The sequence below is a fragment of the Sciurus vulgaris genome (assembly GCF_902686455.1).
Source record: "Sciurus vulgaris genome assembly, chromosome: 6".
In the NCBI taxonomy this organism is placed as follows: Eukaryota; Metazoa; Chordata; class Mammalia; order Rodentia; family Sciuridae; genus Sciurus; species Sciurus vulgaris.
This window is the reverse complement of record NC_136466.1, coordinates 107,563,235-107,578,758: the sequence shown is the minus strand read 5'-3', so window position 1 is coordinate 107,578,758 and position 15,524 is coordinate 107,563,235. Positions and strand designations below refer to the sequence as shown.

At 30.6% G+C, this 15,524-nt stretch overlaps 1 protein-coding gene across 2 annotated transcripts in view; it reads right to left on the bottom strand.

Annotated features, from left to right (window-relative positions):
• The window catches only part of AP3B1 (adaptor related protein complex 3 subunit beta 1), a 254,893-nt gene that overhangs the window by 174,895 nt on the left and 64,474 nt on the right, over positions 1-15,524 (bottom strand). For both annotated transcript variants that reach the window (XM_079143559.1, XM_079143558.1), the window contains exons 4-7: positions 13,342-13,437; positions 12,412-12,572; positions 10,669-10,735; positions 1,858-2,040 (exon numbers count right to left, since the gene is read on the bottom strand). In XM_079143559.1, coding sequence (XP_078999685.1) covers positions 1,858-2,040; positions 10,669-10,735; positions 12,412-12,572; positions 13,342-13,437 — 507 coding nt within the window. The remainder of the gene's footprint in view (positions 1-1,857; positions 2,041-10,668; positions 10,736-12,411; positions 12,573-13,341; positions 13,438-15,524) is intronic.

The window sequence follows — 15,524 nt, the reverse complement described above, 5'->3', positions numbered from 1 at the left end:
TTAATATAGCCCCAATTTTTCCAATTATCTGTCAAAAGAATAAATGTACATCATAGAATAGAATTTCACTTTTTTGCTTGTGTATATAGTTTTATAAATTTTATCTAAAACAAGATGAAATAAAATTCAAGGAACAGAAAAGCAAACTACAAAACAGTTTAATATCCATTACACATTTCTAGAAGATATGCTATGGTATAGCACATATTTTAGCTCTGGCTTCTATATTCCAATAAGGTAAAAGATCATTTATTTGTAAATAGCTAATGAAAGTGATTTGACAATGACAGGAAAGAAAACAAAAATATTTAAATGGTGACAATCATTAGATATGCCAAAGTGACCTATAACCACACGAAACAGGACAAAAAATGTATCTGAGAAGAATTTTTACAGGAAATGGCTGAAATCAAACAAATAAGTTATTCACAACAAAAATCTCTTGTCAAAGGGTGAAGACAGTTTCATAATGGACATGTTGCTTATATTAGCAAGAGTGTCCTCAAAACTGTAACAACAAATAAAACTATAGAATAAAAGTATACAAATGTAAATTTTCATCAATTTAAGAATCCTATATAAGCCTTTTTATATTGATGAATTTATACAAACTTAAATTTTTAAGTAGAATAATATAACCCCTTTGTTAATATAAAAATTGAGGGGGCTGAAGGTATAGCTCAGCAGTAGAGTGTGTGTTTAGCATGCAAGGTCCTGGGTTCACTATCCAACACCAAAAAAACAAAGAAATTAAAATTGAGATGGAAGAAATATTAGTATTTATCTAAAGATAGATGAAAGAGTTAATTTTAGTGCTAACAAATAGTGTAGAAAAATTGATAAAACATTTATAATTATGTATAACATGTTATCGAAAACATGGTATTATGTACACATTTCAGTTTTATTAGCATTTTTTCTCTCATTTTAGTATTATTTCTAATTAACAAAAACAAGATATACTGAGCAATCAAGGGCCTATTCATAAGTTTGCATATAAGTCACTTCAACATAATTGGGTTTTAAAAGACCTCTTATCTTTTTACACAAGTGATTTTTAACATCTATAATACTGCATTTTAAAAAGATGAGGTATCAAAAGACAAGGTTAATATACTATTGTTGTAACATTTAAGAATTTCTTTAAGCAAGCTTAAAATTCAAATTTCATTCTTAAATATATACATACTGAATAAGTTCAAATACAAACTATGTGATAAAATTAAACTTTTCTAAGCTGTCATATAATGAAAAGAACAGGTATGCTTCTAATGTTAACCTACAAAAGGAAACAAAAAACTTCACTTCAAGTATATTTAAGTATTAGTTTGACTAAAACGCTACCAGTTTAAGCAAAGAAAAGGAAAAGAAACATTCGAGCAACATAAAACTAGAAAAAATAGTTTAAAAGTTCAGCAGTATTTATCTATAAAGGCAAGAAATTAATATCCAAGGTACAAATTCATGTTATACACTCAAATTACCCATTTTCACAAATGCAAATTTGGAATAGCTAGAGCTGAAAAGTGTGAAAGTAACTAGTAAAAATAAATAAATAAATTCATGGTTTAACAATGTTATTGTAAATACTGCATCATGCTACTGCTCTTAACAAAGGCCTCTTATAAAGTGTCATACTGAAAGTGTATATACTATGTCATTAAATATGTATCAAGCAGTGCCAAAAAATAGACAATTATTCTTGTATTTTCTGCTTTTGTAAAAGAAAATAAGGAAAATGAGTCCTTCTTAAATACGAAAATTTCTATATTTCACTATTAATCTTTTGCACACATTTTTAAATGCTCACCTATTCTCTCAGTATACTTTATAAGTGGAAGACTGTTCAGCACTTACCTCTTTCCAAGGACTGACAAACTGTGTACGAGCATATCGAGTTAGCATGTGGATTATGACCACCTGCCCCCACTCTTCCACATCAACTAGTAAGTTACAAAGCTTTCGGTAATTCTTGTGAATCAGATCTATTCTATCCGGGCATACTTCTTCAAAAGCCATCACAACACTGCCAGCTACCAACTAGAAAAGAAAGAAATAGTAACTCATTAAAAAACATTTTTCAGTCCATCTAAGATACTATTCACATTTTATAGTAGTACAGTGTTATGGCAAACAATATTTAAAGTGTTTATTCATTCAGTTAAAATGAATGTTCATGTTTGAGTAAAAAATAAAATTTTAAGCAAAACTCCCTAGAATAATTTTAATACTTCTTATTTGATGTGAAAAACTAATGCTTTGCTGAGCAGAAATGAATTCTGATAATTTTTTATTTCATCAGGTTAAATTCCAATTAAGTTGTTTATACATAAATTCAACATTAATCATTCACATTTTCATCTTTAAAAATAACCTAAATTCTAATCTAAAGACTCATCTCAGTTTGTAACGATATTCAGAAAAACAATTCAGAAAATAACAAGACTATATTGTGTCAGTTTAAAAATAAAATGACAATTCCACAAAGAATTTGTTAAAAGTCTGAGAAACTCTTACATGTTTTTAGTACTAAAACACTTCTGAATCTTACATATCTTAGTTCATGTTTTAACCAACATAATTTACTTACAAAGAAAACACAATGAGTAAAATTTTTGTGCATTGTTATGACTTTTATAACAAAGTATATAAGTTGGATTAATATATTACCAACAAAAGGCAGCATTCCTCAAGTCTAATTAATGAATAGTAAATACTGATTTCTGAATTGTCAAGTTCTTACAAATCTCAGTGAAACTGATTCCTTTAGCATAAAAATACAAAGTAAGCAGAATATGTAATAAACAAATACTTCTATATATGTACCAGTGATACATGTTGTTAGCCAACAATATGATACAGTTTTGAAAAAAGCAAATTAATATCATATTCATTCTGAACACTAGGGATCTTCATTTTGTGTCTAAAATTTCCCCAATGACTTAAAATAAGCAATTAAATAGAAATATAAGTTATTGAAATGGTACTTTTTGAAAAATATTAGATACAATGATATTCATATTTTGAGTATTTGTCCCTCTACTTGGCTGACATTTAGTTTATTAATATGCAACCAACAATACAATTGAAAGAAAACAGCTCAGAATATAGACCTGCTATTATGCTAAACAAGTTTCAAGTCCTGTGGGGATTTTATGAATTACCAATCAGTATGAACGTGAAGCCGCATTTATTGACTGCAGCCCTGCCCATGTACTGGTGCCTGCTGGTCCCAGCATGTATGCGCCTCAATCGAAAAAGCAAGGAATTGATTATTTGTGTGAACTAAATAAAAATGTATTATATGTATAATTTTCTCTTTGCTATTGATACGGAAAGGAAGTTAAGTGCATATTTTCAACTCCACATTTTGATGTCTTCTGCATAAATTACTGTTCAGAAATTATATTCTATGAAAATCACATTTCTATCAGATCAGAATTAGTACAATTTAAATATCTCTTAAAACAACTAAGTTTATGATATTAGACTAGTTGTGTGATATATATTGTCATCACTATATATTGTATATATAAAGCAATCTCATACTAATACTTAAATCAATAAAGGGTCTTTAAGTACAAAAAATTAATCTGTGAAATTAAGGTCAGCAGTTTTAATTTTTGAATAAAATCAAGTTATCTGGTCTAAAGTTAGAAAATTTTTCCTACATGTGTTAAAACCAAACAATTAAATAGAAAATCAGTCCCAAGGTATTAAATTTATTAAACCAAGAGCTTTAAGTACACAGCAAATGCAAAACACTAACATTCTAAAATACTCACAAATATCATTACAAGAAAATAATATTTTAAGTATGAATAAAGCTTAAGGAAACATTAATGTATAGAAAGTATGTAAAGAAAGTACCTTCACAAAATAAAACCGACTATACTCATAATTTTAACAATCTGACCCTACTTTAAACATTAGGAGAAGAATTGATAATTTTGGTCTATTAAATGTTCAATATTCTATAAAACATTCAGGATTAAAATAGAATGATGTACTCAGATTTTAAAACCAAAAATATTGGTTTCCAAAAAACAGACAGTTAATTTTCATCTCACTGTGTCAATAGTAGCTTTTCATATAAGGGGAAAAATAAATCACTCCAACAAAACTAGCAATGAGCTCATCAAATTCAAATGCAGTTTTCCATTTATGTATTTTTTATATTAAAGCAATAAACATGGTTCATTTATCTCCCCTTGGTTGCCACGTTTTTCTGTGCTGTTGCTATGAACTTCAGCCATTAGCTGTGCTCCAAGGTAAACTACATGAACCATCAACAAAAGTGACACCCCATCTATGGAGTTCATATTTTCTCTAGATTATCTATGCTAGTTGACAAGCTGGTAATGAAAAAAATCACACTAAGCAAATGGTTCCTCTAATAACAATAAATTTTCTATAAAATTATGAAGGGTACAAAACGTTTCCTTGCATCTATTTTGTCATGAATTCTAATTAACGCTGCAAAAACCTGAGAGTGCTGGGTCATCACAAGAAGTGCATCAAGGTTTGATTGATAATATGGTATAAGTTGGCCAATGCTGCCAAGATTTTCTTCCCTTAAATTAATGGCCATCCAACCTGCCCTAATCATACAGCCCAAATGATATTCCCCTTCTTATTTCAATTTTCTTGAGGCATGGAAAATAGGAAAGATCAGTCATTTATCTTCTAATAGCTGGATAATAGATCTATCACAATAAAACATCTGCACAAACTCAGGGGTGTGTTTTTTTTTTTCCCATAACACTGAGGCTTTTACCAACATTAAATCAATAACTTATAAAATGGTGTCTTACCCCTACAGCTTAGCTATAAACTACCAATCTATTCATTAAACATAACTTTATAGCTAAAATTAAAGAGAAAAAACTCATATTATCAAAAACACATAAATAGCTCAGTTTTTCAGTAGGTACTAACCTAATTTGTCTTCCTAAGAAATTGTTTTCATGAGAAATTTAAATGCTATCAAAAGGACTTCTTTAAAATTAATATGAAAGGACAAGAAAATAAATGCCACCCTGCTTTAGAGGCATTCTAAATAAAAGATTGTCCACTTCTATGCTTTAAATGCTCAAAATATGTGGATTTCTACATTTTAAAGAAAAACAAAAGAAAGCTTTTATAAACTTAAGAAACTAAATCATAAGTAAACACTAACTGGGAAAGGTTTATAGTAAAGTAGAAAAGTAAGCCCAGCTCCTGGGAGGCTGAGGCAGGAGGATGGTTAAGTTATGATGCCAGGCCTGTCAACTTCGTGAGACCGTCTGAAAATAAAAAATAAAAAGGGCTGGAGATGCTGATCAATGTTAGAATATCCCTGAGTTCAATCCCCAACACTGAAAAAACTTATATAAACAGAAATTATTAAGAGAGATAAAACAGAGATGAAATGTTTCCTTTTAATTTCATTGATTACAGTTGTAAGGTTCTCTATAGTGTCTACACAAACATACAAGATACCTTCAGACAACAGTCATTACCCAAAACATTAAGTGTTCTTCCAATTTTTCTAAACCCAAAGTAATCTATTTTTAGGAAAGAATGACTCATATGACAAATACTGGTCTTTTTCCAGTAAAAGGGAAAAACTGTTGTATATTTTTTAATATGCTTATAGTTCAACCTTTCCTTAAAATGAAAATTATTTCAGAAAATCTTCCTTGGCTGAAGAGCAACAACAGAAGGTATATCTCAAAACTAATAGAAGAAAAGAAAGTTTTTAATTCATTAACATCTTTCAAATTTATAATTTTCAATAGTAACATCATTGTCGTCATCATCATCACCATAATGATTCCAAGTTTTTGCTGGTAGAAAAAGAATTCCTTTTCCATATGTGGAAGTAAATTAGACTAGTGTCATTGGACTGGAAAATTTTTAAATAAAAACAATGTGCAATTCTTTATTTTAAATGTCAATTCTGACTTTATATTTGTGAGGGTGAAAAGAAATGTACCTGTCTTCCTTCAATAAAGTATTATCTGTGACCAAAAAACCTGGCAATTATGAAGGTAAGATCCATAAATATCTGGGTAAATATCACAATATTTTTAATCTTTCTATAATGGATTACAATCATACAAAGGAAAAAACTAGCATTCTCAAAACATAATTAATTTAAATACTAGGCAAAAAAATTAATGGTACCTGGGTAAATCTGAATCTATCAGTCTACATTTCCAAAATAAAAAGACCAAAATCTATGCCCTACACATAACTCAAAAGAGAGCACCTCCAAACTTCAAATAGCTCTCCAGGAAAGCTATTTTTATGCTTATATCATAAAACTTCACAAAGACAAGAGCACAGAAAAAAAATTATTCAAAACCAAGCAGACAAGAGTTAGTCATGGCTACAAGAGTGAACTAAAATAAACAACAAAAATATGTTCAGTACAAAAATATTAAAAAAGATTCCCAGTAGGTCAGAGCAGACCATAGCAAAGAGACTTAAAGGGAGGATAAGACAATTCAGTGAGGCCAATGAACTCTCAAGGAGAGCTTCAAGAAGAAAATAGGATGAAAAAAAGAGGCCAGCCTCAGCAACTTAGCACTGTCTCAAATTAAAAAATTAAAAAGGCTTGGAGATATGACTCAGTGATCAAGCACCCCTGGGTTCAATCCCTGGTACAAAAAAAAAAAAAAAAACAGGTCAGGTGGGGTGGGAGGAATCCCTTTAGAAACTGGGATAACAGGAAAAAGAAGAAAGAAGAGAAAGTTTAGACTCCTCAAAGATATATCTTAAAATAATCTTAGGACATATGCCTCCTACTATGTACACCTTCACCATCAAAACTCATCTCATTGGCTTTTGAGATGGCTTTCTGACAAGAGAGGGTGCTCCTATACTCAAAATATTGCAAGTAACCACAAATATCAAATCACCAACCCTAGCCAAAGAAATGCCAAGACTCAAATAATAACTAATAAAAGCAGAAAAAGGAAAATCAAAACAATTCAACTGGTAAAAACTACCCCCAAAAGATCAAAGATAAGCAAAAGGAAGCTTTAATACAACACTCCAACACAAATTAAATACCCTCAAAGAAGCATTTGAAGACAGGAAAAATGAATATGAATCAAAATTTTAAAAGAGAATAGAAATTACTAAGAGAAATCAGGAAGAAATAAAATAGCATTTCATTTCATTTCATTCACGGAAACCAGAAAGAAACTGAAGGGGAAAAAAGTTATCAAACATGAGATCTAAATTGCAAGATGCCCCTGGGACAAAAATCAACAAAATGAAAAATTATTAGGGGCGCTAAAGGGAAAAAAAAAAATAAAAGAGAGAAAGAGAGAGAAGAAGAAGAACCAGGAAAATGAAAATGAGATAAAGAAAGAAGTAAAAAAGGTTTAGAGAAAAAGTGGCTGAAGTACAAGGTAAGCAAAGAAGATCTAAAACATGTAAAATTGGAATACCTGAGGAAGAATATAACAATTGAACATATTTAACATTTAAAACCATGTTCCTGAAAGAAAAAATATATTATCGGAAATAATATTTAAAATCTGACTCTACATTATGAAAGTGTTCGTTTGGTGCCAGGAAAAAAACCACCCACACCAACAACCCTAAAACACCTTACAAAACTATGTATTTCAAAGGTAAAAAGAAAATCCTTAGGGACAGCATCTTACTTATTATGGACACAGACCACGTGTTTTCCTTAGATTGAAATAAGGAAAGGATGCCCACCACCTCTACTACTATCAGACATTATACTGACAGAATCAGTCAACATAATTATAGAAGAGATATCAGAGTCCTAGGAATTGAAAAATGGAAGTAAAACTATCTCTATTTGCTGAAATGATTCATTCTATAGAGGAAAAAATGAGAATAAATGAAAAAAAGTAATTCAAACAATAAAATAATTTAGTAAAGAAGCAGGATACAAAATTACCTTTCAGAAAATTAATAGACTTTTAAAAATATACAAACATAGTAAGTTCAAGGATATAATGAGAAAATAATTTCATTTATCACAGCAACGAAGAAATAAAACTAAAGATAAAATATCTCTAAACCAACATTTAACTCTAGTTATTAGTCCCCTTCCTACTACTCCCCACATAGGTACATGCTGATAATTGTGAAATAATACCTCTTCTGAATTCTGGACTAACCAACAAAGTAAAAACATTGTGCCTAATGGGAGCCATTTTCTTACTGTTGAAGGGGAAGTTACAATTTGGAAAGGGAAAAGGCTAGAAGGAACCCTGTGCTACAATATGAGAATTAAAGGCCGTGATATTTTTAATATCAAGATAGAAGAAAAGGGTATAAATGTGTTTTACTTTTAAAAAATAAAACAAACTACATAACACTTTAGTTGACTGAGTGCCTCAGAATAGACAGGCCATCAATACCTTCAAAAGGTCTATGAAAACTGAGTATGATACTATTTGGGGGAGGAAAAGAAACCATTACAGATAATATAAAATATCAGTTACTATCACCAAGAATATAATAATTCAACAGTCATTCAAAAAATACTGAACACCTACAATGAATAAATATTCAATATTTTCTTCCTAGTATTTTAGAAATAAATTATCAGAAACCAAAACAAACATTCTAAATTTACGAACAACATACCTTCTTGAGCCATTTATTTTTTAGTTTGCTATTTTAATACCTTATGCCATGGTGTAAGGCATCATGCTGAGGGTTTATGTACAACAGCTCTTTCAACCCAAATAACAACCTTGTAAATTAAAAGCACTATAAATTTGGAAACTAAAACTCATGAAGGCTTAGAACAGAGCTAAATGGCAGAAACTAAGGCATGAATTCAATTCTAATTTAAAAAACTATAGTTTTTACCCATGACAAGATCTATCCTATTTGGAAAAACACACACACATATAAAGAAATTTCTTCCCAGACCACGCAACAAATTTCTTTTAGTTTACAATGAAGCAGAAATTATGGCAAACTGTACTACCATTAAGGGATCGTTTCTTATAAATCTTACTATTCTCCACAGTACTTAGCAAATGTCCTGCACATAAAAGAAATCAAGTATTTTTTCAATTATTACAATTAAATAAACCACAGTATCAATAATATTGATTTAATATCTGTGTCATAGAGGCAGATAGCATATCTGTCAGGAAGACAAAAATAATTCAAATTTCTTTTCTCTATATTTATTGACATAATCTATATTTGATTATTTTCTACATTTTGTCAAGTCTGCATAGAAAAAATGCAATGAAGATTTATGCTATACTTCAAACTAGAAGATATTTGCTGAATGGTCCACAAATGAAACTCCAAGTGTAACTTCCATGTATAAAAGAATATTACCAAAGATACACAGTGAAAAAGTCACTGAAGGATTTAAAATGTCCACTATAACATATTCACTTAACTCAAAAAAGAAGCAGTGAATTAAGTGAATGAATTAGACAATCCAATCAAAAAGTACAACCTGTCAGGCCGTATTAAAAGTCAGGAGGCAACTACATGCTGCCCACAGGTACCAGGCATACATTAAATCAAAAAAATACAAATGGATTGACTATAAAAGAATACAAATATATATAGTGAAAACAGTGACCATAAGAAAGCTAGAATGGCTGATGAAGAGACTTCAAAACAAGTGTGCATATATATATATGCACAATATTGGAGCTCATAGGTTTATGAAGCAAACAATGACAGAATTGAATGCAGACTTCAATATACCACTTGGAATAATGGACAGAACCAGTAGGCATAACAATCAACAAAGAAAGATTAGATTTGAACATCGCTATAAAACAATGAGACTAACACTTAAGAAAAAATCCACCCAACAAAAGCAGAATATGCATTCTTCTCAATCAAACACTGAATACCTTCCAGGCTAAATCATTTAAAAACAAAAAAAAGCTACATGGGGTTAATAACTACCATAATAGATAGCTGTTACAGATATTACATTCTACCTAACAACATCCTAAGATGAGCTGACATCTTTTTTCTCAATAGATATAAATCAGACTACAGAAGCCCCATTGAAGATATCAGAAGCCCAACTTCTCCACTGGACTGTTCACAGATCCCACAGGTCACCCCTATTCCTAGAACTTGCTACCATGCCACCACACACAAAAAATGGGGCTGGAAAAAAGAGGAAGGGAAGCATACATTCCCAAAAGATTACTATTTTAATCAGTAAGATAATCATCAGCAGCCAATAAAACAGCCTTGTACAAATGAAAATGTTTTGATCTTTTTTAAAACACACTTATCAAAGCATTCTTCTAATTTTCAATCTCTTTAATACTTCTTTTTAAATAATTACTGTTTCCAGATGATTCAGCCTTTTAAAATCCTAACAAATCAAGACCTAAAATAAAACTTCAACTTTAAAAGTAGTCAATAATTTAGCCATAAATGAAAGATCCTCCCACACCTTACCCCTCCTCAGACTCTGATAAGGAACCAAAACAAACTAAAATACTTAATATAATCATTCCCATTACATGGAGATTTTTGTTCTTTAACTCTTGTTTTTTAAATAGGCTTTAATACTTATAGCATTTAAAAAATCAATAAAAATAATTACATCAAAGATAAAATGGCAAATGATACTATGTAAATAAAGCACAATTTTACTTTATTTTACTTTAATGACATAAAAATATTACTTACTGTGCTTTTATCTTTCAAAAGTTTTTCAATTACTTCAATTAACATTTCCTTTTGCTCTGGATCAAGACTAAAATAGAAAAAGAAAAGTCACATTAATTTTTTCATTTAATTCTAGCTTTAAATGATGCTCATCATTTCAAGGATGCTGAAAAGGTTTATAATAGGAGAGGAAGAGCAAGAATAATTTCAAGACAAATACAAACAGGAACAAAACTAAAGTAAAATGGGATGGTTTTCTTATGTTTTCTAATCTTTTCCTCTAAAGTTGTTCCTATTAACTAAACCAGATACCGATGCCATTAAGAAAGTATATAAAGAACAAATTCACTTCTTTAAAAAAATTTTAAAACCTCAAAAAAGTAACTCCTAGTATATAAACAATTCCTTTTTCAACTAGGGGAAAAAAATAACAAGAGAGCAAACATTTTTGACCATGGATACATAACTGCCCAAAACAAATACAGATGATTTCCCAAAAAGAATTGCGTATCACCTGTACTATAAAAACCCTACCATCTAAAACCAAGATGTAAGATGCAGTGATGAGATTAAAATTTGATATAGGAAACCAATAGGCAGTACCAAGGCAGGAAAAAGTAGACAGCTGAGGCTGGAGAATAAACTACAGACTGGTGATAGATGTGCTTTTAAGTCATTATAATTTAATAAAACATACCTTATTCTACAAGCTTATGAAAGAAAAGATAACAAGCAGCATGATAAAATTCTGCCTGACAATCAAAGAATATGAGTTTGTCTGTTTTATAAATATTATATTTATTATTAAGCATTATAAGTACTCAAACATTCAAACCTTTTAATTCTTTCAAATTCCAGCTACTTTTTCCAAGTTAAATCTTCCTTTTCCATTTTATTTACATCTTTATTTTAAAGTACACTTATGATATAATGGCCCCTGTCTGATTAAAACCATTGTTAAAGGAGATTTATAAATCAAGTGCTAACATCTCAATTATAGATGGCTTTTAATTATTTGACATATGGTGGCTTTTCTTTCTCAAACATGATATTTTATCCATAAGTAAGTACCATGTCCTCTACTGATTTTGTAGATCCAATATACACAGCACAACACTCTAGACACAATACCAGAAACATAACTAATCTCAAAAACCTTGCAGAACAAATGATAACAGAAATAAAACCCAACTGTGGTACATAATTTTATTTAAAGTACATGTTTTCTAAGAGACAGAGGTATTGTATATTTTACCAAATATTATACAACTATGGTATGGCACTTTATTTAAAAATCACTATATTTTTAATAGAGTAATTTAATAAAATAGCTCTGGAAAAGAATCAGACTTCAGGAAAGAAATAGCAGGAACAAAGATGGAAGAAAGGAAAATAAAGATAAGTGAATTGTAAGAATAATAAACAAGATTCTACTTATAATGGATAAAAATCTCAATTTTCTAATTATACATGCATACCTGTAAGACAGACTATACAAACAAGGATTCAAATTCTAACTATTTTAAAGTTACAAAATCTAAAAATTATCAAACACCCTAATAGGCTCACAAATACAGAGTTGATAGGGTCTAAAACAAAACTAAAGATGTGTAAATAATGTCTGTAGGGTGAAAAAACATATCCAGTGAACTTGTTTGCTGTGAGGACAGGCTAGTCATAAGAGTGAATAAAATAAGCTCTGTGGTCTATTACACTCCATGTAGTATTCCAGTAATATTCTGCTGTTAGGAACAAAGCACCTACCTGTACAGTTTCTGTATTGCATGGGCTGCATTCTTCCTAACATATGGTGATAAGTCAGCAGAAGCTTCCTTAATAGCGAGCATCATGATAGGAACAATAATAGGCACTCTAATACTTGACAGAACTCTTAAAGCGCTTGCACGGATTAGTTGATTTGGGTCCTAAAAATAATGCAAAAAGTATTCATCAAAATTTCAAAGTTTAGGTTGGGGTTGTGGCTCAGTGGTGGAGCACTTGCCTAACACTTGTGAGGTACTGGGTTTGATCCTCAACATCACATAAAAATAAATAAATAAACAAAGTAAAGATATTATGTCCATCTACAACTAAATAATATACACATTAAAATTTTTTTTCAAAGTTTACAATTTTCCAAAGACATCTTTATGACACAGTTAACAAACGCCTAAAGGGTGTAATAAATGTAACAATTAGAAAAGAAAGCTACTTGATTTAAAATGTACAACCAATATACAGAAATGGGTAAAGAAAAAGAGAGGAAAATGTTTATTTTTCTGAACAATGTTTTAAAGAAAAGTAACAGTTAAAATTCTAGTTGATAATTTATTACTACATGTGCTGGGGTTTTAACATTTCACAAGAAAATGCTATACATCAAAAATTTTATCTTTAAAAATATCTTATTTCCCCTCTTTGCATACTTTCAACAACTACTTGGTACAGTGATAAACAGCTCTTTGATTTAAGATGATGATATTGAACCCAAACACGTAGAAGCTATAACTTACATGGCAAGGTTCCACTTCCTGACATTTTCTAAGGGTACTGAATAAGCACTTAGCGGAGGCCGTTTTACTTTTTCAACACACTACAGGGCTATTTAGTGGATTATTGCTCAGCTTCCCTAAATGACACACCTTCAACTGTGCAAAACCTTGTAGCTATTGCCTGCTCACTCCCATCATTTACCTTCAGAGCTCGCTGAAAAGTGCTTATAGACAAGAGTGCCAGATCCTGCTGCTCTTCAGCATATCGGACCAGGTAAACATACACCAACTTCTTGATCTGTGTAAAAAAAAGAAACAAAAATTGACTCCCAGCCAGAGGAGCAAAAAATTTAAAACTCTATATTTTCTATGCAAAAATCCATTCCTAATTTTCTTCAAGTAACTAACTGAACCTGGTCACAGCTTGGTTGTAAAATAAATGTTTTGTGGCATAATGAATGGTGACAGAAAATGTCTATGAAGTAAGCATTTTAATAATACTATCCGTAACAGCAACATCTTATCATGGTGTTCCTTCCTCTCAAAGGAAATTTCTTAAATCCCTGAACAAAATTCACATAAGAATGTTCAAATATTAATTGACCTGCAAAAATATTTCAAAGTCAAAGATAAAAATAAGAGAAAGAACTTGGGCTCTGTCTACTATCTGGTATGGGCGTTTATTTCCTTGTCTATTAAAAGGTACTGGAGCCCTAAGTCTTTTTACAGTAAGAGTCACTTCCAATAAATATTATGTGAAACTTTCAGTTCAGTAAGAATAATGTGACAATAATACCAATTTAATGAAATAAAAATGCCAAATAGTCTAGACATGTGTTCTGAATATATTTTTAAAGACAATTTAACCACTAAGTTTCTAACAAAATTACCAACAGAAAAATTTTGAGTAAAAATTCATCAACTGCTTCCTTCTAACACTGATTATAATATTTCTTTTCCCAAATATCCTCCGATTCCACTTCCTGATTACCTTTCTTATGCATCAGCAGAGTACATACCTAAAAGTTTATGGAATGTTCAAAGAACATGAGAAATGAGGAAGAATTGGAAATAGTTGGAATTAATACTAGAAAGAAAAAAATGGTTCTGTATTTAGTTATATGTTAAATTAACCAATCTGAACTAAAGAAACTGCCACGCTCTTCCTTCCTTCACATTCCAATTTCTCTTTCCCCACTCCCTCTCTCAGTTCTGGAGATTGAGTCCAGAAACATGTGTGTACGAAATGCACACTATATCACTGAGCTACACTCCCAACCCCCAATTTCTCTTGAAATAGCATAGTCTTAAGTTCCTTCATCATGCTGTTTGCTCCTTCTTAAACTCACTTCAATTCCTTTATTTCTTTCAGTGTAGCACTCTGAACTACAAATGAGTTGTAAGCAGAACAAAATACCCAAGTAAGACTTTGTGCCAGATAAGATGTTTCCACTGATACAGCTCATTCTTGATTAAAATTATTCACCTTTTCCAAATGTACTGCTGACTTAAGTCAAACTGTATTTGAGCAACTATCCTTGTGGGATTTATTTTTTAATTTCTCTCAAGTGAAGGGCAAATTGTATATTTATCTATAGAAATTTTCAGCAACTGAGATTTAACCCTTCATAGCACCTTAAGATCATTTTTAGATCTTCATTTAATAAGCCAACTATTTTACTACTCTTCATAATTTCATAAGCCCAAGTAAAAACTTAATGACTATACTTTCTACATCATAATTATTAATGAAAATACTAAACATAACCATTTTAAGTTAATATTAAACCATTCATCTATATCATATGGGCAGACTTATTTCTAATTACTCTTCAGTGTTAAACAGCTCCACAAAATCTTAAAAACAAAATCTAAAGTCCTTAACCCAATATTCAATAGTCTATAATATGACCCAAACTTTCATTCTAGTCAAACAGAAAGTTTCCAAATATAATATGTAGTTTTAAAATTTTTTTTAATTTGTTCTAATTAGTTATATATGACAGTAGAATGCATTTTGTCTACATTGTACACAAATGGAGCACAACTTCTCATTCCTCTGGCTGTACATGGTAGTCACACCAGTCGTATAATCATACATGTATATAGGGTAATAATATACATCTCATTCCACCATCCTTCCCATCCCTCACACTCCCTCCCCTCCCCTCAATTCCCTTTGCACAATCCAAAGTTTCTCCATTCTTTCCTACCCTCCACCCATTATGGATCAGCATCCGCTTAACAAAGAAAACATTCGGGCTTATTTCACTCAGCATGATATTCTACAGCTCCATTCATTTACCAGCAAATGCCATAAATTCATTTTCTTTAAGGCTGATTAATATTCCATTGTGTATATATACCACAGTTTCTTTATCCATT